The sequence below is a fragment of the Mustelus asterias genome, chromosome 20 (genome assembly GCF_964213995.1).
Source record: "Mustelus asterias chromosome 20, sMusAst1.hap1.1, whole genome shotgun sequence".
NCBI lineage: Eukaryota > Metazoa > Chordata > Chondrichthyes > Carcharhiniformes > Triakidae > Mustelus > Mustelus asterias.
Window position 1 is genome coordinate 82261164 of NC_135820.1, and position 24473 is coordinate 82285636.

A 24473-nucleotide genomic window follows, 5' to 3' on the forward strand; every position below is an offset into this window, starting at 1 on the left:
TGTGCTGGCCTTGGAAAGGGTCCAGAGGAGGTTCACAAGAATGATCCCTGGAATGAAGGACTTGTCGTACGAGGAACGGTTGAGGGCTCTGGGTCTGTACTCGTTGGAGTTTAGAAGGATGAGGGGGGATCTCATTGAAACTTAAAGGATATTGCAAGGCCTGGATAGAGTGGACGTGGAGAAGATATTTTTCCACAAGCAGGAAAAACTAGAACCAGAGGGCACAGCCTCAGGCTAAAGGGATGATCCTTTAAAACAGATGAGGAGGAATTTCTTCAGCCAGAGAGTGGTGAATGTGTGGAATTCTTTGCCGCAGAAGCCTGTGGAGGCCAGGTCATTGAGTGTCTTTAAGATAGAGATCGATAGGTTCTTGATTAATAAGAGGATCAAGGATTATGGGGGAAAGGCAGGAAAATGGGGATGAGAAAAATATCAGCCGTGATTGAATGGTGGAGCGGACTCGATGGGCCGAGTGGTCTAATTCTGTTTCTACGCCTTATGGTCTTATAATTAGCCTCACGCTTGCCCGGGAAGGGCGCAAGACTGATTACGCTGACAATTCAGCGCCGGTAAGATCGGGAGAGATGGGAAACTGGGCGCGAACCCGTTTTCCGCCTCTCAAGTTTACCAGCTCAGCTCGCCGATCAACCAAAGTGACAAGCTCGCTGATCACCCTGTAAATCTAGAATTGCATTCCTTCTCGTTGGGCTCCATGTTTTATGGCTTTCTTGAGGTCCAGAGTTGGTTCAGTCAGTAGCTTCCTTTGGGTCACAATATTCCACATACTAAACAATTTAACATTTCTGGAAGTGCTGGCCGGTACTCACAGCTATTCCGCCAATTTCCACAGCCTCATCAAGAATTCAGTGACTGCTTCCCCAGGGAGTTTCGTTGCTGTGTTAAATCTGTAGCGTTACAACATAACAGACGGTTTAGGGTCGTAGTGGTCTGATACCTTATCTACTAATTTGTCAAAAGATTCACCTCTGTCCTATTGGTGAATCAGATGGGTTTTTCCAATAATTGGTTTATGGTCACTGGTAGATTATTAATTCTACATTTTTAAAAATCAAATTCAAATTCCATCATCCTCTGTAGCAGGATTTGAACCCAAGTCCCAGAACATTAGCGGAGTTTCTGGACTAATATTCTAGCAATAATATCACTCGGCCATTGCCTCCCCGATTGCTGATTGCAATGTTACAGAAAATGTCAATAGTTTTGTCTACATGTCTGTCGCAGTAGTTAATGTAGTAGTTAATAGTTAATGAGCTGTCCTGGAAACCTGTTATTCTTCAATAATGAATCCTCTGTCTAGATGACCAATCACCTCTACAATGTTGGTGAATTTGTGTTAAAAATCAATAAGATAACACTCCCCAGATAAATCATAGTCCAGTCAGCAAGTAATGCACAACTTTAAACAGAGACCTTACTCAAGGATACCCCCAGGTGGAGGACGGTTGTATGTTTTAGTACATTATCCCATTCTTACCCATTGTGGAGGCCTCTCACAGGCAGCTAGTCTCAGTGGGAATATTGGGATTCTGGATGATACAAAAAGGCCGAAAAGCCACCTTCATCCGAACTAACCTTGCGATTGCTTTCTGAACGTCCAATGAGATCAAGGTAGTTAAGACTTGCAGTGATGTTTAGCTAATTTCTAAATGAACATCACTTTAAGTCTGTGCTATCTTTCTGCTCACTATCTGCTGAAGAGTAGAATGTGGTAAGTACAGATTGAGAGTGGCAGTGGAGAATCCTGATGAGAATAGTATTATTGTGTCTCAATGAAAACCTCATCCCAAACGTGTCAGATTCCCTTGTCATTAATCTCTCTAAACAATCCTACACATTCACCAGGGAAAAGTTACAATGTCACTTGTTAAATTCCAAAGAATCCCTGTTAACCAGACAGAATTCCGTGTTAGTCTTGGGGGAGCTGCCAGAGAACTGGAGAATTGCAAATTAAACGCCCTTGTTTAAAACAGGTTGGAAGGACAGCCCCAGCAATTACAGACCAGTCAGCTTAACATCAGCAGGATAGGACATGGAAAAATGTGGGTTGATTAGGAAGGGCCAGCATGGATTTCTAAAGGGGAAATCATGTTTAACTAACCTGCTGGAGTTTTTTGAGGGGGTAATAGAGAGGGTTAATGAGGGTAATGCTGTTGATATGGTGTACACGGACTTTCAGAAGGCATTCGGTACAGTGCCACTGTGAGGAACGTTACAGCTCATGGAATGAAAGAGATAGCAGCAACATGGATATAATTGGCCGAATAATAGGAAACAAAGAGTAAGGTTAATGGATATTTTTCAGGCTAGAGGCAGGTTTGTGGTGGAGTTCCCCGGGGGTCGGTATTGGGACCCTGGCTTTTCCTAATATATATTAATGATCCAGATCTTGGTGCGCAGGGGATAATTACAGTTTGTGGATGATACAAAACTTGGAAGTTTGTAAACTGTGAAGAGGATAGTGTAGAATTTCAAAGGAACATAGACAAGTTGGTGGAGTGAGCAGATAGGTGGCAGATGAAGCTCAACGTGGAGAAGTGATGCATTTTGATAGGAAAAACATGGAGAGACAATGTAAATTAAGGGATAAAATTCTTAAGGGGGTGCAGGAGCAGAGGGAGCTGGGGGTATAGGTGCATTGACCATTGAAGGTGACAGGACAGGTGGAGAGAGCAGTAGAACATAGAACATTACAGCGCAGTACAGGCCCTTCGGCCCTCGATGTTGCAACGACCTGTGAAACCAATCTAAAGCCCATCTAACCTACACTATTCCAATATCATCCATATGTTTATCCAATGACCGTTTAAATGCCCTTAACGTTGGCGAGTCCACTACTGCTGCAGGCAGGGCATTCCACGCCCTTACTACTCTCTGAGTAAAGAACCTACCTCTAACATCTGTCCTATATCTCTCACCCCTCAATTTAAAGCTATGTCCCCTCGTGCTAGCCAACACCATCCGAGGAAAAAGGCTCTCACTATCCACCCTATCTAATCCTCTGATCATCTTGTATGCCTCTATTAAGTCACCTCTTAACCTTCTTCTCTCTAACGAAAACAACCTCAAGTCCCTCAGCCTTTCCTCATAAGACCTTCCAACCATACCAGGCAACATCCTGGTAAATCTCCTCTGCACCCTTTCCAATGCATCCACATCCTTCCTATAATGCGACGACCAGAACTGTACGCAATACTCCAAGTGTGGCCGCACCAGAGTTTTGTACAGTTGCAGCATGACCTCATGGCTCCGAAACTCAATCCCTCTACCAATAAAAGCTAACACTCCGTACGCCTTCTTAACAACCCTATCAACCTGGGTGCCAACTTTCAGGGATCTATGCACATGGACACCGAGATCTCTCTATTTATCCACACTACCAAGTATCTTACCATTAGCCCAGTACTCTGTAATCCTGTTACTCCTTCCAAAGTGAATCACCTCACACTTTTCCGCATTAAACTCCATTTGCCACCTCTCAGCCCAGATCTGCAGCTTATCTATGTCCCTCTGTAACCTGCAACAACCTTCCGCACTGTCCACAACTCCACCGACTTTAGTGTCATCCGCAAATTTACTAACCCATCCTTCTACGCCCTCATCCAGGTCATTTATAAAAATGACAAGCAGCAGTGGCTCCAAAACAGATCCTTGTGGTACACCATTTATAACTGAACTCCAGGATGAACATTTCCCATCAACCACCACCCTCTGTCTTCTTACAGCTAGCCAATTCCTGATCCAAACCACTAAATCACCCTCGATCCCATGCATCCGTATCTTCTGTAATAGCCTACCGCGGGGAACCTTATCAAACGCTTTGCTGAAATCCATATACACCACATCAACTGCTTTACCCTCATCAATCTCTTTGGTCACCTTCTCAAAGAACTCAATAAGGTTTGTGAGGCACGACCTACCCTTCACAAAACCGTGCTGACTATCCCTAATCAAATTATTCCTTTCTAGATGATTATAAATCCTATCTCTTATAATCCTTTCCAAAACTTTGCCCACAACAGAAGTAAGGCTCACCGGTCTATAATTACCAGGGTTGTCCCTACTCCCCTTCTTGAACAAGGGGACAACATTTCCTCCAGTCTCTGGCAATGTTCCTGTAGACAATGACGACAGTAAATAAAGCAAATAGTATCCTGAGCTTTATTAATAGGGGCACAGAGTACAGGAGCAAGGAGGTTATGCTGAACTTTTACAAGACACAAGTTAGACCCCAGCTGGAATACTGTGTACAGTTCTGGGCGCCACACTACAGGAAGGATGTGAACCCATTGGAGACGGTGCAGAAGAGGTTTACAAGGATGGTTCCAGGGATGAGAAGCTTCAGTTGTGAAGATAGATAACTGTAACACTACATTCTGCACTCTCTCATTTCCTTCTCTATGAACAGTATGCTTTGTCTGTATAGCGCGCAAGAAACAATACTTTTCACTGTATGTTAATACATGCGACAATAATAAATCAAATCAAATCAAATCAAGATTGGAGAGGTTGGGACTGTTCTCCTTGGAGAGGAGAAGAGGAGATTTGATAGAGATGTTCAAAATCATGACAGGGCTGGACAGGGTAGACAGGGAGAAACTGTTCCTGCTGGTAAAAGGATTGAGAATGAGAAGGCACAGATTTAAAATGATTTTCGAAAGAAGCAAATGTGATGTGAGAAAAATCTTTTTCACCCAGCGAGTGGTTGGGGTCTGGATTGCGCTGCCTGGGAGTGTGGTGGAGGCAGGTTCAATCGATGATTATTTGAATAGAAACAATGTGCAGGGGTATGGGGGAAATGCAGCGAATGGCACTAACTCATTCAAAGAGCCGGTGCAGAGACGATGGGCCAAATGGTCTTCTTTGCTGCCGTAACAATTCTGGGAATAACCAGAGAAGATCCCCCATTAACCAGAGAAGATCCCCCATTAACCAGAGAGGATCCCCCATTAACCAGAGAAGATCCCACATTAACCAGAGAAGATCCCACATTAACCAGAGAGGATCCCACATTAACCAGAGAGGATCCCACATTAACCAGAGAAGATCCCACATTAACCAGAGAGGATCCCACATTAACCAGAGAGGATCCCCCATTAACCAGAGAAGATCCCACATTAACCAGAGAGGATCCCACATTAACCAGAGAGGATCCCCCATTAACCAGAGAAGATCCCACATTAACCAGAGAGGATCCCACATTAACCAGAGAGGATCCCACATTAACCAGAGAGGATCCCACATTAACCAGAGAGGATCCCACATTAACCAGAGAGGATCCCCCATTAACCAGAGAAGATCCCACATTAACCAGAGAGGATCCCACATTAACCAGAGAGGATCCCACATTAACCAGAGAGGATTTCCCATTAACCAGAGAAGATACCTCATTAACCAGAGAGGATAGCCTACTAAGCAGATACTTGCACTCGCACAGTGAGCTGGTGACTTTGCAGCCTCAGTATGATTGAGAGGGGTCGGGGTGGGGTTTGGCAAGGAGGAAGTTTGGGAAGAGAGGTAATTTTAATTAATGTGCAATGGACAGAGAGTTAGTAATAAAATTGCTCAGCTCATTCTCTCACCAACATTGTGGAGCGTGACTTCTTTAAGAAGCTGTCTGGAGTAACAAGTTTCTATCTTTCATAACCACAGGAAAACCTCAACAAGCTGATGACCAACTTGCGATCCACTCAGCCTCACTTTGTGCGTTGTATCATTCCCAATGAAACCAAGACTCCAGGTATTTGACTCCATCCACTCTGGCCTGTTCCCAATGTTCAGCTGGAAATTGCAGCTCAGTCAATGTGTCACGCAGATTCACATTCCATTGTGGGGGTCGGTTAGCTCAGTTGGTTGGACGGCTGGTTAGTGATGCAGAGTGATGCCATGGGTTCAATTCCCAGACCAACTGAGGTTATTCATGAAGGTCCCTTCTTCTCAACCTTGCCCCATGCAGGAGGTGTGGAGATCCTCAGGTTTAGTCACCAGCGGTCAGCTCTCTCCCTCGAAGAGAACCCCAGTGTTTGGTCACCAGGGATGATGGCGGCTTTACCTTTATTCCATTGTGACCCAGGCAGCTCTGGAGTTGGGTTTTGCTCCCATTTTGATACATGATGGAGTGAGCTGTGAGAGGTTGCTTGCCCGGGCACTGATTATTTTCCCCCCCACAGTGAACTTTCTCACTCCCTGTCTGCTATCAAGCAAAGACGTTGAAAAGTTCTCGCTTTTAATGAGAGATTAACTCAATGCCTCCGACTGAACTCGATCAGACAAGTTCTCCTCGGTGTGGGGACCAATATTTATACCTCAGCCAACATCATTACAGATTATCCAATCATTGCTGTTTCTGGGAGCTTTCTGTGCACATTTTGGCTGCTGCATTTTCTAGTGTTTGTTTGGATGCGATGTACCGTGCTACATCCTGAGCTGATGAAGGTGTTTTACAAACACAATCCTTCAGGATCTTGATCAACTGGGCCAGTGGGCTGACGAATGGCAGATGGAGTTTAATTTAGATAAATGGGAGGTGATGCATTTTGGTAGATTGAACCAGGGCAGGACTTACTCAGTTAACGGTAGGGCATTGAGGAGAGTTACAGAACAAAGAGATCTAGGGGTACATGTTCATAGCTCCTTGAAAGTGGAGAGTCACAGGTGGACAGAGTGGTGAAGAAGGCATTCAGCATGCTTGGTTTCATCGGTCAGAACATTGAATACAGGAGTTGGGACGTCTTGTTGAAGTTGTACAAGACATTGGTAAGGCCACACTTGGAATACTGTGTACAGTTCTGGTCACCCTATTATAGAAAGGATATTATTAAACTAGAAAGAATGCAGAAAAGATTTACTAGGATGCTACTGGGACTTGATGGTTTGAATTATAAGGAGAGGTTGGATAGACTGGGACTTTTTTCTCTGGAGCATAGGAGGATGAGGGGCGACCTTATAGAGGTCTATAAAATAATGAGGGGCACAGATCAGTGAGATAGTCAGTATCTTTTCCCAAAGGTAGGGGAGTCTAAAACTAGAGGGTATAGGTTTAAGGTGAGAGGGGAGAGATACAGAAGTGTCCAGAGGGGCAATTTTTTCACACAGAGGGTGGTGAGTGTCTGGAACAAGCTGCCAGAGGTAGTAGTAGAGGCGGGTACAATTTTGTCATTTAAAAAGCATTTAGACAGTTACATGGGTACGATGGGTATAGAGGGATATGGGCCAAATGTGGGCAATTGGGACAAGCTTAGTGGTAAAAACTAGGTGGCATGGACAAATTGGGCGGGGCAAAGAGGGAGTGGGGGGGTGGGTGGGGAGGTGGGGGTGGGGTAGGGGTGTGGAGGGGGTGAGATGGGGGGGTGGGGGGGTGGGGGTGGGGTAGGGGTGTGGAGGGGGTGAGATGGGGGGGGTGGGGGGGTGGGGGTGGGGTAGGTGTATGTGGGGGCGATGTTGGGGAGTTGGGGGGGTGTTGGGTGGGGGGGGTTGCTTCCTCTATCCTTGGCCCTTCCAGCTACCCATTGACTGTTGTGCATTTTTCTAGGTGCGATGGATCCCTTCCAGGTTCTTCACCAGCTCAGGTGTAACGGTGTCCTTGAAGGAATCCGTATTTGCCGGAAAGGCTTCCCAAACAGAGTGCTCTATGCTGATTTCAAGCAGCGGTAAGAATAGGCTGTGTGGAAGCACATGGAAGCACCCTAACACCTCAACTAGTAACAGCTTGAAATAGCAGCGCAATTGTGGGCCGTTTACAAACTCGCTGACACCATAGCCATGCTGGGATGTGACCTGACCTCCTGGTTACAAGGCCTGTCTTAGTCCCGGGGGAGGGGGCGCGCGCCTCTTTGTCACCTTTGCCCTTTGATAACATTAAATATGTCTCTGGGAGTGAGTCAGTCTTTCTGGCTGATCCACGATGAATCTTCCGGGGATTGTAACTTTGAACTTCCTTATCACATCCAATCAAAAAGGCCTGATAAAACAGCAGAATAAATTTGCTGAAATGCATCTTCTGGGAGAGTTAAACTGCCACAGAAATATTTAAGATGGAATTTTACCTGGTGAGTTATATCTCATCACCAGTTTGAGCTGGAACCCTGATGGAAAGTGTGGTGAACCATAGATGGTTATCACTATGGGTACTTGTACAAATGTTACTCTTGTTACTGTTGGGGTTAGGGTTTGGGTGTTCCACCTGTTATCATTGTTTATGTGGTACACTCCGTTCGGCTCCGCCTTCTTACAGGAGTATAAAGATCACTGCTACTTCCTAGTAGCCCTTAGTCTGGGATAATATTGTTAAGTAGTGAGCTCCAATCTTGTTGTGAATAAAAGCCTTTATTCCCGGGTACGTCCTCGCCTCCCGTGTGAATCAATCGCGCATCAATTTTATTCACAACAAAATACCGAAAATTTTGTTCGAGGAAAAAATGGAGCAGATGCTGAAACCCGATCGGCTAACCTTGGATCCGCGTGCCGCTGGGGCGTCAAATACGTTCAACTATTGGTTGAAGTGCTTCGAGGATTACATTGAGGCCTCGACAGCAGTCCAGTCCGACGCCGACAGATTGCGGGTCCTCCACACCAGGGTGAGCGACACTGTGTATGCAACAATTCGCGATTCCCAAAATTACAAAGATGCTATTGAATTACTCAAGAAGCTGTACCATAAACAGCCGAACAAAATTCATGCTCGTCACCTATTAGCCACTCGACGGCGGCAGTCCGGCGAAACTACGGGACAGTACCTGCGCGAACTTCAACAGCTAGCCAGAGCCTGCAACTGCAAGGAGGTGTCGGCTACTCAATACACCAGCGATCTTATTCGGGACGCGTTCGTGGCGGGAATCGGCTCATCCTATATTCGCCTGCGGCTGCTAGAGCAGGGTAACCTGGACCTGGCTAAGACGGTAGAATTGGCCGATGCAATGGAAACGGCCTCCAGAAGTCTCGAAACCTACCCCACCGACCACGTGGGAACATCGTGGCAAGAACAGCCACCACCTCAACTGTACCCGGCGGCTCCTCGGAACTGCGCGATAATGCTCTCAACTTCGGACCTGATGGCTGCGGCAGCTCCTGGAGGCCCACGGTGCTATTTCTGCGGATTGGCGAAGCATCCACGCCAGAGATGTCCGGCCAGGACGGTGTTTTGCTCCGCCTGTGGGAAGAAAGGGCACTATGCAAAAGTGTGCCGAACAAAGACCCCTTCCAAGCCCAGCAGTGCTGTGTGCGACTCCCCAGGATCCATCTCCTCGTCTCCGGCCTCGTCGATGTCTTCAGCCACATGCGATCCACGGGCGCCACCATTTCCTACGACGACGACGCAAGCCACGTGCGACATGCGGGTGCCGCCGTTTTCAACATCATCGACCACGTGCGATTCGTGAGCGCAGCCATTTTGGTCGACACCGGCCGCAGAAGACCAGCAGGGGTCCTCGTCGTCGGCGATCTCAGCTGCCTGCAGTTACACTCGGGATCCAACAGTGGTGTCAATCATCCTGGACCAGGCCAAGCCTCACAGACTCGACAAGTCCATGATGGACATAGAGGTAAACGGGCGTCTGGCGCATTGCCTGTTTGACAGCGGGAGCACGGAGAGCTTCATCCATCCGGATACAGTAAAACGGTGCGCTCTCCGGGTGCAAACTGTCAGGCAGACAATCTCCATGGCGTCGAGGTCCCGATCTGTCCTCATTCTTGGGAGCTGTGTGGTAACCTTAACGGTGCGGGGCACAGTCTACGAGAACTTCAGGCTCCTCGTGTTACCGCACCTTTGCGCTCCAGTACTCCTGGGGCTAGACTTTATGGTCCACCTGAAGAGTGTGACCCTGCAGTACGATGGGCCACTCCCTCCACTTTCAGTGGGAGAACAGCAGCCTCCAAATTGTCCAGCGTGCTCCACATGCGGCCTCTCAACACTCAAAATTACCCCGCCTTCCCTATTCGAAAATCTCGTGCCAGGCTGCAAGCCCATCGCAACTAAGAGCAGGCGTTATAGCGCTGAGGATCAGATCTTTAGTAGATCTGAGGTTCAGCGGCTCCTCAGGGAAGGGGTCATTCAACCTAGCACTAGCCCATGGAGAGCACAAGTCGTGGTGGTCAAGACTGGAGACAAGCCCCGGATGGTCATAGACTATAGTCAGACCATTAATAGGTACACGCAGCTGGACGCGTACCCTCTCCCGCGCATATCTGACATGGTCAAACAGATTGCGCAGTACCGGGTGTTCTCCACCATCAACTTGAAGTCAGCCTACCACCAGCTCCCCATTCGCCCAGAGGACCGCAAATACACGGCCTTTGAGGCGGATGGCCGTCTCTACCACTTTTTAAGAGTCCCTTTCGGCGTCACTAATGGGGTCTCGGTCTTCCAGCGTGAGATGGACCGAATGGTGGACCAAAACGGGCTACGGGCTACCTTCCCGTACCTGGACAATGTCACTATCTGCGGCCATGACCAGCAGGACGTCGACGCAAACCTCCAGAAGTTTTTACGCACTGCGACTCTCCTGAACCTGACCTATAACAAGGAGAAGTGCGTATTCAGCAAGCACCACCTAGCAATCCTCGGATACGTGGTGGAAAACGGGGTCATCGGCCCTGATCCAGACCGTATGCGTCCCCTCCTTGAACTTCCCCTACCCACTAGCATCAAAGCACTGAGAGGATGCTTAGGCTTCTTCTCTTACTATGCACAGTGGGTCCCCAATTACGCAGACAAAGCCCGTCCGCTCATAAAATCTACCTCTTTTCCCCTGACAGCAGAGGCTCTCCTAGCCTTTGAAGGGATAAAAGCCGACATCGCGAAAGCCACGATGCACGCTGTCGATGAGTCCATCCCCTTTCAGGTGGAGAGTGATGCATCTGATTTCGCCCTGGCCGCCACACTTAACCAGGCGGGCAGGCCTGTCGCCTTTTTCTCTCGCACCCTCCAAGGCCCTGGAATTCGGCACTCCCCTGTGGAAAAAGAGGCTCAGGCCATTGTGGAGGCCGTACGGCATTGGCACCATTATTTGGCTGGCAAACGGTTTACCCTGCTCACGGACCAGCGGTCCGTGGCCTTCATGTTCAACAACACGTTAAAGGGAAAAATTAAGAATGATAAAATCTTGAGGTGGAGAATCGAACTCTCCACCTACAACTATGATATCATGTACCGTCCGGGGAAGCTCAATGAGCCCTCAGATGCCCTGTCGTGTGGAACATGTGCCAGTGTGCAGGAGGACCGGCTACAGGCCCTCCACAATGATCTCTGCCATCTGGGGATCACTCGGCTCTTCCATTTTGTAAAGGCCCGGAATCTGCCCTACTCCATAGAGGATGTCAGGTCGATAACTCGAAGCTGCCAGGTATGTGCAGAGTGCAAGCCGCACTTCTACCGGCCTGACAGGGCGCACCTCATTAAGGCCACTCGCCCTTTTGAACGACTGAGTGTCGACTTCAAGGGCCCCCTTCCTTCGACAGATCGGAATGTGTATTTCCTCAACGTGGTTGACGAATACTCCCGATTCCCATTTGCCATCCATCCCCTGTTCTGACATGTCCTCTGCCACGGTCATCAAAGCCCTGCGGAGTCTTTTTACCCTGTTCAGCTACCCCAGTTATAGCCACAGTGATAGGGGTTCATCGTTTATGAGCGATGACTTGAGGCAATACCTGCTCTCTAAAGGAATTGCCTCAAATAGGACTACGAGTTATGACCCCAGGGGTAACGGACAGGTCGAGAGAGAAAACACTACAGTCTGGAAGGCTGTTTTACTGGCGTTAAGGTCTAGGGGTCTTCCAGTCTCCCGTTGGCAAGAGGTACTTTCTGATGCGCTCCATTCAATCCGGTCCCTCCTGTGTACGGCAACCAACGCTACCCCACATGAGCGGATGTTTACCTTCCCTAGGAAATCTTCCTCTGGGACCTCACTGCCGTCTTGGTTGACGTACTCAGGACCTGTCCTCCTGCGGCGGCATGTTAGGGCCCGCAAGTCCGACCCTTTGGTTGAACAGGTCCATCTCCTCCACGCCAACCCTCAATATGCCTATGTGGCATATCCTGACGGGCGAGAGGACACGGTCTCTATCAGAGATCTGGCGCCTGCAGGGGACCTGGAAACCCCCGTCACTCCCGCACCCCTGGTTAGGATTCCTTTGCCCATTCTCTCCCCTCCTGACACGGAGCATCGGGACCTCAACTGAATCCTCTTACTCCCGTGTACAGCTTGCCTGAGTCCAGGAGATTGTCGCCACCTCGAGGTCCACAGGCGTGTGAGGAACTGGAGGAGTCACTGGACACCACCTCGGAGAGAGGGTCGTCACCACGGTCACCAGAACCGGCACTGGAGCCAGTGCTGCGGAGGTCGCAGAGACGGTGCGGACCCCCGATACGGCTGAACTTGTGAACATGTGGACAGTTCGTATTGTCTCCTTACCCCGCCGGCCTTTGTTTTTAAAGGAGGGGTGAATGTGGTGAACCATAGATGGTTACCACTATGGGTACTTGTACATATGTTACTCTTGTTACTGTTGGGGTTAGGGTTTGGGTGTTCCACCTGTTATTATTGTTTATGTGGTACACTCCGTTCGGCTCCGCCTTCTTACAGGAGTATAAAGGTCACTGCTACTTCCTAGTAGCCCTTAGTCTGGGATAGTATTGTTAAGCAGTGTGCTCCAATCTTGTTGTGAATAAAAGCCTTTATTCCCGGGTACGTCCTAGCCTCCCGTGTGAATCAATCGCGCATCAGAAAGTTGCTGAATAATGTTTAGTCAATGGAGAGGTAGGTTTGAGGAACTGAGTGGCTGCTCCTGCTCCTGTGACACAGTTAAGGATGACCTAGTTACCCCTCAGCTGTATGCAGGAGAACGTCGGAAAATAAACTCGGTAAATCCTCCTGAGCAATAATGGGAAAACTGCGGGAATCCTGAGACCCAATTGATCCTGAATATTCTCACCAAACTCTTCATTAAACTGAGTGTTCTGCAGAGCTGAAGAAATGATGAAGAACGGAGGGTTTTTTTATTGAGAAATTGGAGCTTAACGCCAACACAGAATGAGGAGCAGGACGCAAAACAATAGCAGCAAAGGTGAAATAATTTGAGGAGTGGGTGCAGGGGCAAAGGAGAGGAGATTGCACGAGGTGAAGCATTGCCCAATTTTCAGGTGTTGGAATTTGGAATCAAGCTAAATTGGAGCAAAGTCTAGCAAGGATTTTCCAACTGTTTCAATGCGCAGGAATAGGCGAGTTATTAGAAAGGCTGCGAGTTGATAAGACACCAGCACCAAATGAGGAATGACTGAGGATGCTGAGGGAAGTGAGGGTGGAAATTGTGGAGCTTCCAGGCATAATCTTCTAAACCTTCTTAGATAAAGGAGTATTGTCAGAGCACTGGAGAATCACAAATATTATCCCCTTGATGCTGGATTTATCTTTATAGCACCACAGGTCAATCAGTTTAACCTCAGCGTGGGAAAACTTTCCAAGACAATAATCTGAGACAAATTAGCAGTCATTTATCAAATGTGGATTTATCAAGGAAAGCTTGTCAAGCCCCCTCAGAATCCTTTCTGTTTTAATAAAATCACCTCACATTCATTTAAATTCCAGTATCGGCCAACCTGCTCAATTTTCCCCTTAAGACAAATGCCTTTAACCCGGGAGTAGCCAAGTTAATGTCCTCCAAACTGCCTCCAAAGTGAATATATCTCTCCTTAAGTAAGACCAAAACTACACAATGATCCAAGTGTGCTCTCACTAATGTGCTATGCCTCTCCCAAACTTTCCCCCTCACTTCACCTATTTATATCCCTTTGCAGACACTTTCCCCCCGAACACAATGAGCCCGTATCTTGTGGGGTAAACTTTTATCGAAAGACATGGTATCTAATGCCTTTTGGAAATCCCAATCCATCACATCTACAGGTTCCCCTTTATTTGACCTACTTGCTACAACCTCAAAGGACCCGAATAAATTTGTCAAACGTGATTTTCCTTTCACAAAACCATGTTGATTTTGTTTGATTGGATTATAATTTTCTCAATGTCTCTGGTACTTCCTCCTTAATAATGGATTCTAGCAATTTCCCTTCGGCAGATGGTCTGCTGTTTCCTGCTCCCTTTCTCCCTCCTTTTCTTGGAGAGGTTATATTTGTGGTTTTCCAATCTGCTTGGACATTTCCTGAATTGACGAAGATTACAACCAATGAATCCACTAGCTCTACAGCCACTTGCTCTAAAACCCTAGGATGCAGGTCATCAGGTCCAGCTGTTCATCCCATTTGCTTTCCGAATGCTTTCTCTCTACTGATCATCATTGTTCTGTGTTTCTCTCTTCCTTTTGCCCACTGATTTCCTAATTTCCTTGGGATTCCTTTGTGTTTCTACTGTGAGGACAAATACAAAATTCTTGTTACAAGTCTCTGCCACTTCCTCATTTCCCGTTATTAATTTTCCAATCCTCTGAAGTTTACCAGAGTGTTTTTACTGTTTGTTTTTATATTTCTTGCTAGTTTGCTCTCAGATTCTAGTTTCTCCCTCTATTATTTTCTTCCCATATACACAAGGCTGACAGCATCGTGTGCCTGAGGAAGCGCTGCATTCTGGGTCTGCCCTCAGATGCCCTGAGTTCCCTTTTCGCTTTTTGTCTTAAAGATCCCATGGACCGATTGGCAGAATGAGGAGGAACATTCTGCCCCCAAACAAGGCCCAGCTGATGGCCAACATAACAGCTGCACATCACAATGTGTAACTTGGAAATGTAAAGATATAAGCTGGAATTCTCAGACCTGACTGTGGCTGGGATTTCCCGATCCCACTGCTTTGAACAGAGATGTGGTGAAACGCCAAGTTCTCCATTCTCGCTGGCAGCAGCAGCGGGCTGTGGGACCGGAAAATTCCTGCCATTATTTACATTCTTTTTATCTCATTGTTCAGTGTGATAGGTGTGTGAAACGGGACAAACAGCCTGGTCTCATGTTCTTATTATCTCCCCTTGCTACATTTTCAGCTATCGTATTCTGAACCCGGCCGCAGTGCCTGAGGACAAGTTTGTCGACAGCAGAAAAGCAACTGAGAAATTGTTGGGGTCTCTCGACATCGATCACACTCAATACAAGTTTGGTCACACAAAGGTAAGAAAAGGATATGTTTATATCATGGATCTTTGACACCCCATCTCCAGGGACTGATTTACACCAATAAATCTGCTTCAAAATTACAAATATTATTTGGGAAATTTTAATTCTTAACTGTAATTCTTTTTATAAAAGATAATAAATTGATCTGTGCTCCTCCTTACAATGTTTACCTTCTGATTCCCTTTCTGACCCTTGTGCTAATTATTTTCATTTTTTAATCTATTATTTGAATTGAAATGTTTGTCTCTGCAGCTCTCACTGTCCCAAGACAGAGGGGATGAGGTTTGTGGGGTAAACCTGAACCCCATACACATACCCCCACCCCAACACCTCCATCTCACCAGACACCAGCTCTGAACCACAACATCAGCAGAGGCAGGAGATTAGACCCTGGAAAGTGGACCCTTTCCTCTCGAAACAGCCCCCATCCTGAGACCACCCCCAGGCTAATGGCTCAAACATTGCTAGACAGAGCGATTCACCCACTCCCTGAATCATAAATAAACTAAACAATTCTCCAAGACGTACACTGCGGCTTGGATGATGTGTAGCAAAGACACTGTGGTCAGAGCTAAATGGAGAGGTGCAAAGGAAGATCCCACTAATTGTAACAAAGTGAGATGTGCTATAGAGAGAGATTATTAGTGCTGAAGTTTGGAATCTGAGCGGTAAAATTTGGAACATGTGAGATGTGAGCTTTATAAGGTGAATAAAATCTTGTTCTGGGATACTGGCCTGTCAAAATCAACGCTGAGCAGGTAAATGCCCTCTCTACCAATCAAAACCAACCTGGACCAGGTAAATGCCCTCTCTGCCAGTGAAAACCATCCCTGAGCAGTTAAACGCTCTGTCCTGTCTCCCCCTGAACTGTGATGTTTGCTTTGTGAAACAGGTGTTCTTCAAGGCTGGTTTGTTGGGTCAGTTGGAGGAATTGCGAGATGAACGACTGGCAAAGACCTTGACGATGATCCAGGCTCGAAGCCGAGGTCGCTTAATGAGAATTGAATATCAGAAAATCATCGCCAGACGGTAAACCGCAACTCTCAATGGAATTTCATTTTTTATTGTTTGATGGGATGTGTGTGTTCCTGGCTAGACCAGCATTTATTGCCTAATTCCCCTTGAGAAGGTGGTGGTGAGCTGCCTTCTTGAACCCGACAGTCCATGTGATGTAGGTACACCCACAGTGCTGTCAGGGAGGGAGTTCCAGGATTTTGACCCAGCGACAGTGAAGGAACGGCGATATATTTCCAAGTCAGGATGGTGAGAGACTCGGAGGGGAACCTCCAGGTGGTGGTGTTCCCAGGTATCTGCTGTCCTTGTCCGTCTAGATGGTAGAGGTCACGGGTTTGGAAGGTGTTGCCTGGGGAGACTTGATGCATTCCTGCAGTGCATCTTGTAGATGGTAAACATGGCTGCCGCTGTGCGTCGGTGGTGAAGGGAATGGATGTTGAAGGTGGATAAGGTGCCAATCAAGTGGGCTATTGAGAATGAGACAGTCACACATTTACCACCTGTATCTAGGGAGTGAATGTTATATAAAAGCAAGTAGCGATCTCAGTGAAAGCATTGAGCTGGATCAGGATGAATGGATTGAGGAGAAACACAAGAACAGGATGAGGCCATTCAGCCTTTTGAGGCTGTTCCACTATTCAATAATTTCCTGGCTAATCTGTGACCTATCTCCATAACCCTCCCTTCCCCAAATCCCCTGATAGCTTTGGATAGCAAAAAGCTACCAGCCTCAAATTTAAAATTGCCAATTGATCGAGTATCAATTGCTGTATCCTGCTAAAAGGCAGGAGAACAGGGATGAGAAAAATACCAGCCATGATTGAATGGCAGAGCAGACTCGATGGGCCGAGTGGCCTAATTCTGCTCCTATGTCTTATGGTCTTTGCAGGAGTGAGTTCCAAACTTTCACCACACTTTGTGCGTCGAAATGTTTTCCAATTTCACTCCTGTTAGTCTGCCTCTAATTTTTAGACTCTGTCCCTTGTCCTGCTCTCCCAGCCAGTGGAAGTAGTTTCTCGCTATCCACCCTATTTGTAGATCATGTAAGCTTCAATCAGATCGCATTTCTCAATTCCAGGGAACACAACCCTCGTTTGTGTGATTTCTCTTTATAATTTGACTCTTGCAGTGCAGGTATCATTCTGGTCTAGGGATTTTCACAGTAGCTTCATTGCATTGTTAATGTGAGCCGACATGTGACTAATAAGTAAATAAACTTTAAATCTACACTTCACTCCCACCAAGTACAATATCTCCTTCCTAGGGTATGGTGCTCAGAGCAGCCTCATTAACTCTGGGTGTGAGTCTGACCAGGGCTTTGTGCAACTGAAGCATAACTTCACTCTCTTGTATTGTAACCCTCCAGATAGAAAGAGCAGCATTCCTTTCACCGCTCTGGCTATTTTCTGTATCTGAACTCTCTGTTTTATTTGAACCTCCTGTTTTCAGCTTCTCACCATTTCTGTCTCTCACATTGAAGCCTTTACAGTTGATTCACATTTTCCTTTTCAAACGCTTCATCACATTATGATCAATTTTTGATAAATGTTCCTACACTGTTAGGCTGTTAACTGAATCTGTTCATATTCATTACTAAATGTAATAAACCAATGGATTATTGACATTAGAATATGAGTAGGCCATTCAGTCCATTGAGCCTACTCTGCAAATACAGCAGATCATAGTTGATCATCTACCTCAACACCCCTTTTCCCCACTACCTCCGTATGTCTTGGTATCTAGAAATCTACCAATTTCTGTATTGAACATGCTCAATGATTTTTCACAGCACTCTGGGGTAGAGAATTCCAAAGATTCACCATGTTTTGAGTGAAGAAATTCCTCAGCTAATCTTAAATGGTCTGCCTCTTGTTCTGAGACTGTCCCTTGAACAAGACTCATCAGCCAAAGGAAACAGCTACGTCTACCCTGTCATTCTTCAAAACTCTAGGGAATATAGACACAGTGAACGCATTCTTCTTATAAAATAGCCCCACCATCCCAGGAATTGGTCTGGTGGACCTTTGCCAAGTTTAAGCTTATTTTATTAGTATCACAAGTAGGCTTACACTAACACTACGATGAAGTTACTGTGAAAATCCCTGAGTCACCACACTTCGGTTGTTCGGATACACAGAGGGAGAATTTAGCATGGCCAATGCACCTAACCAGCATGTCTTTTGGACAGTAGGAGGAAACTGGAGCACCCGGAGGAAACCCACGCAGACATGGGGAGAACGTGCAGACTCCACACAGACAGGGACCCAAGCCGGGAATCGAACCCAGGTCCCTGGTGCTGTGAGGCAACAGTGCTAACCATTGTGCCACCATGCTGCCTGCGCGGTAAAGGCCATCATCCCATTTGCCTTCCTAATTGCTGCTGCACCAATGTGTTAGCTTTCAGTGACTGATGAATAAGGTCACCCAGATCCCTTTGGACATCAACACTTCCCAATCTCTCCCTATTAGAAATATTCTGCCTTTGAATTTCTGCTACAGTGAATAACTTCACTTATTCACATTATATTCCATGTGTGACGTTCTTGTCCATTCACTAAATCTGTCCCGTTGCTCTTGAAGACACCTTGAAGACACCTTGAAGACACCTTGCGTCCTCCTCACAACCTAATTCCATCCAGTTTGATATCATCAGCAAATATTGCTATTGGTCCTCACATTCAAGTCTTGATCTAGATTGTGCTATGGATTAATAATGGGTTTATTCTAAAGTTATTTGGATTTATATTGGTCGGGGATTAAATCAATGTCAATAAAATGAATTTGCACTTCTGATTTATGTTGGAACCAGAGACGCATTGCTTGTTATTCAGTGGAACATCCGTGCTTTCAACGCTGTGAAGAATTGGTCCTGGATGAAGCTTTTCTTCAAGATTAAGCCTCTGCTGAAGAGTGCTGAGACTGAGAAAGAGATGGCCAATCTGAAGGATGAATTCCTGAAGTTGAAGGAGGCACTGGTGAAATCTGAGGCCAAACGCAAGGAGCTCGAGGAGAAGCAAGTCAGCCTGATTCAGGAGAAGAATGATCTGTCCCTTCAGCTGCAAGCGGTAAGACCCAGAGTTAGCCCGTCCCATAGCTCCATCATCACTGGACATGCTCCTCATATAGCCCACTCTCAATGGGTGTGGCCTTATCTCTGCGCAGTTCAGGGACAATGATCTCAATCTGGTTTACTAAATACAATTTTAACTTTTAGCACCGGTGAGAATTCAGTGACAGCGAATCAAATGTTTGCTGTCTGTCGTGTGTAAAAGAGCAGCTTTGATAGAAAGCCAGGCAGGAATGTGTGTTGTGATGAAGATGTAAAGCGGCTACAGGAGAATTTGGACAGACTTAGTGAGTGGGCAAGAACACAACAGATGGAATATAACGTGGAAAAATGTGAGGTAATACATTTTGGTAGAAGGAACAGGTGTATTTCCTAAATGATAGGAAATTAGAAAGTGTCGATGTACAGAGGGACCTGGGTGTCCTTGTCCATAAGTCACTGAAGGCTAATGTGCAGGTGCAGCAAGTTATTAGGAAGGCTAATGGAATACTAGCCTTTATCGGAAGGGATTTGAGTACAGGAGTGGTGAGGTTTTGCTTCAGATGTATAGCGGTTTGGTTAGACCGCACCGGGAGCACAGTGTACAGTTTTGGTCTCCTTACCTCAAAAGATATTATTTCTATAGAGCAACAAAGGTTCACTAGATTAGTTCCGGGGATGGTGGGACTGTCTTATGAAGAGAGATTGGGCAAACTGGGCCTGTATCCTATAGAGTTTTGAAGAATGAGAGGTGATCTCATTGAAACCTACAAAATACTTAAAGGAATAGACAGGGTACAGGCAGGGAAGATGTTTCCCCTGGTTGGAGAGTCTAGAACCAGGGGACACAATTTCAAATGAAGGGAATTGCCACTTGGGACTGATTTGGAGAATTTCTTTTACTCAGGCGGTTGTAGATCTTTGGAATTCTCTGCCACAGAGGGCTGTGGAAGCTCCGTCACTGAGTATGTTAAAGCAGAGATCGATAGATTTCAGAATACCAATGAGTTAAAGAGATATGAGGATAGTGTGGGAAAGGTATTGAAGTGTGTAATTAGCCATGATCATATTGAATGGCAGAGCAGGCTCGATGGGCAGAATGGCCGACTCCTGCTCCTATGTTCAGAGCAGTTCAGGAAGATTGAGAGGGTGGGAAGGTTAACCAGGGGGTGGTTTCTGTCTCCAGGAACAAGACACTCTCGCTGACGCAGCAGAGCGATGCGACCTCCTGATCAAAGCAAAGATCCAGTTGGAGGCAAAGGTGAAAGAACTGACGGAGCGACTGGATGATGAGGAGGAGATGAACGCTGAACTGACCGCCAAAAAACGCAAACTAGAGGATGAGTGCGCAGAGCTGAAGAAAGACATTGATGATCTCGAAATCACGTTGGCCAAAGTGGAAAAGGAGAAACATGCAACAGAGAATAAGGTAAAATCACAACCAGCAGCAAGAACAGATTCCACTTTCTCTCTTCCCCATGTCAGTCTCCGACTTCCCCACGGTACAGACACCTGTACAGTCGCCCTGCCTTATGCCCCACCCAACCTCCCCCCACCCCACCCAGCCCTCTGCACCCCACCTCAGCCCACCACTCCCCACCAGTACTGTTCCCAGTGTTATACAGTGACAGACCCGTCCCCACCAGTACTGTACCTCAGTGTTATACAGTGACAGACCCGTCCCCACCAGTACTGTACCCCAGTGTTATACAGTGACAGACCCATCCCCACCAGTACTGTACCCCAGTGTTATACAGTGACAGACCCATCCCCACCAGTACTGTACCCCAGTGTTATACAGTGACAGACCCGTCCCCACCAGTACTGTACCCCAGTGTTATACAGTGACAGACCCGTCCCCACCAGTACTGTACCCCAGTGTTATACAGCGACAGACCCATCCCCACCAGTACTGTACCCCAGTGTTATACAGTGACAGACCCGTCCCCACCAGTACTGTACCCCAGTGTTATACAGTGACAGACCCGTCCCCACCAGTACTGTTCCCCAGTGTTATACAGTGACAGACCCGTCCTCACCAGTACTGTACCCCAGTGTTATACAGTGACAGACCCATCCCCACCAGTACTGTACCCAGTGTTATACAGTGACAGACCCATCCCCACCAGTACTGTACCCCAGTGTTATAGAGTGACAGACCCGTCCCCACCAGTACTGTACCCCAGTGTTATACAGTGACAGACCCGTCCTCACCAGTACTGTACCCCAATGTTATACAGTGACAGACCCATCCCCACCAGTACTGTACCCCAGTGTTATAGAGTGACAGACCCGTCCTCACCAGTACTGTACCCCAATGTTATACAGTGACAGACCCATCCCCACCAGTACTGTACCCCAGTGTTATAGAGTGACAGACCCGTCCCCACCAGTACTGTACCCCAGTGTTATACAGCAACAGACCCATCCCCACCAGTACTGTACCCCAGTGTTATAGAGTGACAGACCCGTCCCCACCAGTACTGTACCCCAGTGTTATACAGTGACAGACCCGTCCCCACCAGTACTGTACCCCAGTGTTATACAGTGACAGACCCGTCCCCACCAGTACTGTACCCCAGTGTTATACAGCGACAGACCCGTCCCCACCAGTACTGTATCCCAGTGTTATACAGTGACAGACCCGTCCCCACCAGTACTGTACCCCAGTGTTATACAGTGACAGACCCGTCCCCACCAGTACTGTACCCCAGTGTTATACAGTGACAGACCCGTCCCCACCAGTACTGTACCCCAGTGTTATACAGCGACAGACCCGTCCCCACCAGTACTGTACCCCAGTGTTATACAGCGACAGACCCGTCCCCACCAGTACTGTACCCCAGTGTTATACAGCGACAGACCCGTCCCCACCAGTACTGTACCCCAGTGTTATACAGTGACAGACCCGTCCCCACCAGTACTGTACCCCAGTGTTATACAGTGACAGACCCGTCCCCACCAGTACTGTACCCCAGTGTTATACAGTGACAGACCCGTCCCCACCAGTACTGTACCCCAGTGTTATACAGTGACAGACCCGTCCCCACCAGTACTGTACCCCAGTGTTATACAGTGACAGACCCATCCCCACCAGTACTGTACCCCAGTGTTATACAGTGACAGACCCGTCCCCACCAGTACTGTACCCCAGTGTTATACAGTGACAGACCCATCCCCACCAGTACTGTACCCCAATGTCTCGCCTGTTGATTCAGATTGTTAACTTGTAAATCTTGACGGGATAATGAAACATCTTTCTCTCTCTGTCAAATCTGCATCAGTTTACAGTGATAAACTGAAGGATGCCGACAACCTTTTGACCCCGTTGTGAGTTATTGGTATTTCTTGGTGAAATTTCTAGGTTAAAAATCTTACCGAAGAAATGGCTTCTCTGGATGAAACCATTGTTAAGCTGACCAAGGAAAAGAAAGCTCTTCAGGAAGCGCATCAACAAACTCTGGAAGACCTTCAGGCTGAGGAGGACAAGGTCAACACACTGACCAAAGCCAAGGCCAAACTGGAGCAACAGGTCGATGATGTGAGTGAAACTTCCAGATTCATTCAGAACCCCGAGGGTTTGTGTCATGGGGAGAGGGTTCACAGAGTTGGATTCTTTAGCCACCTTCCCAAGGCTGCTCACAAAGGTCAACAACCTAAATTTCACAAATCTCAAATAGAAACAATGAGATTCCAGGCGTCAATCTCCGGTACTAACCTGGGGGTGGGGGTGGGGGAGAGTGGGCGGTTTGGGGCATTCGGAGGGGGCTGGGCTTTTGGATGTTTGGGGGTGTTTGGGATTTGGGACATTCGGGGTGGTTGGGATTTGGGATGTTCGAGGTGGGGGGTGGTGGGGGGCTGAGTTTGTTGAAGTTCTGTTTCAGTCTCAGCCCCTTTACCCAGCACTAGTGTATCTCAGAAAGTGTAGGATCCCTCCGCCTCCGCCCCACCCCCGCCCTCCCCACCCACCCCCAACCCCCACTACTTTCTTTGATGCTTGAAGCACAAATTCCACCAATCAAAAGCTGTGTCCCTCCTCTCTGAGGTGATTGGAAGGCTGGAGTAGAAAATTCCAGAGGTCTGGACGTGGGGTCCACTTGCCATTCCCATCCCATCAGAGACACTCTGAGGATCATTCCCAGCCGAGTCTCTCATTGAGATGATGACACTGAGGCAGGACTGGGCTTCAAGAATCTGGTGTCCCTCCTCCATGCAATATATTCATAATCTTTCTACCTGAAGTGCGCTTGAAGCTTGATTTGTGTGTGTCTGCCTCTAACCAACTCCCTTTCCTTTCCATGGCAGCTGGAAGGGTCATTGGAACAAGAGAAAAAAGTCCGGATGGACCTGGAACGAGCTAAGCGGAAACTGGAGGGAGATTTGAAGTTAACACACGAGTCTGTCATGGACTTGGAGAATGATAAGCAACAGCTGGAGGAGAGACTGAAGAAGTGAGTAAACACTGTCCCTGTACACACTGTCCCCGCACACACTGTCCCTGTACACACTGTCCCTGTACACACTGTCCCTGTACACACTGTCCCTGTACACACTGTCCCCGTACACACTGTCCCTGTACACACAGTCCCTGTACACACAGTCCCTGTACACACTGTCCCTGTACACACTGTCCCTGTACACACTGTCCCTGTACACACTGTCCCTGTACACACTGTCCCTGTACACACTGTCCCTGTACACACTGTCCCCGCACACACTGTCCCTGTACACACTGTCCCTGTACACACTGTCCCTGTACACACTGTCTCTGTACACACTGTCCCCGTACACACTGTCCCCGTACACACTGTCCCTGTACACACTGTCCCTGTACACACTGTCTCTGTACACACTGTCCCTGTACACACTGTCCCTGTACACACTGTCCCTGTACACACTGTCCCCGTACACACTGTCCCCGTACACACTGTCCCCGCACACACTGTCCCTGTACACACTGTCCCCGCACACACTGTCCCTGTACACACTGTCTCTGTACACACTGTCCCTGTACACACTGTCCCCGCACACACTGTCCCTGTACACACTGTCCCTGTACACACTGTCCCTGTACACACTGTCCCTGTACACACTGTCTCTGGAGACACTGTCTCTGTAGACACTGTCCCTGTACACACTGTCCCTGTACACACTGTCTCTGTACACACTGTCCCTGTACACACTGTCCCTGTACACACTGTCTCTGTACACACTGTCTCTGTACACACTGTCCCCGTACACACAGTCCCTGTACACACTGTCCCTGTACACACTGTCCCTGTA

The 24473-nt window shown here is 47.5% G+C and overlaps 1 protein-coding gene across 1 annotated transcript in view; it reads left to right on the forward strand.

The window, feature by feature from the left end:
• Window positions 1-24473, forward strand: part of LOC144508689 (myosin-7-like) — a 137033-nt gene that overhangs the window by 54579 nt on the left and 57981 nt on the right. Inside the window, exons 19-26 of the mRNA XM_078236973.1 lie at window positions 5671-5758; window positions 7550-7667; window positions 15001-15124; window positions 16023-16159; window positions 18954-19209; window positions 20377-20619; window positions 22555-22731; window positions 23496-23641. Of these exons, the coding sequence (XP_078093099.1) occupies window positions 5671-5758; window positions 7550-7667; window positions 15001-15124; window positions 16023-16159; window positions 18954-19209; window positions 20377-20619; window positions 22555-22731; window positions 23496-23641 (1289 nt within the window). The remainder of the gene's footprint in view (window positions 1-5670; window positions 5759-7549; window positions 7668-15000; window positions 15125-16022; window positions 16160-18953; window positions 19210-20376; window positions 20620-22554; window positions 22732-23495; window positions 23642-24473) is intronic.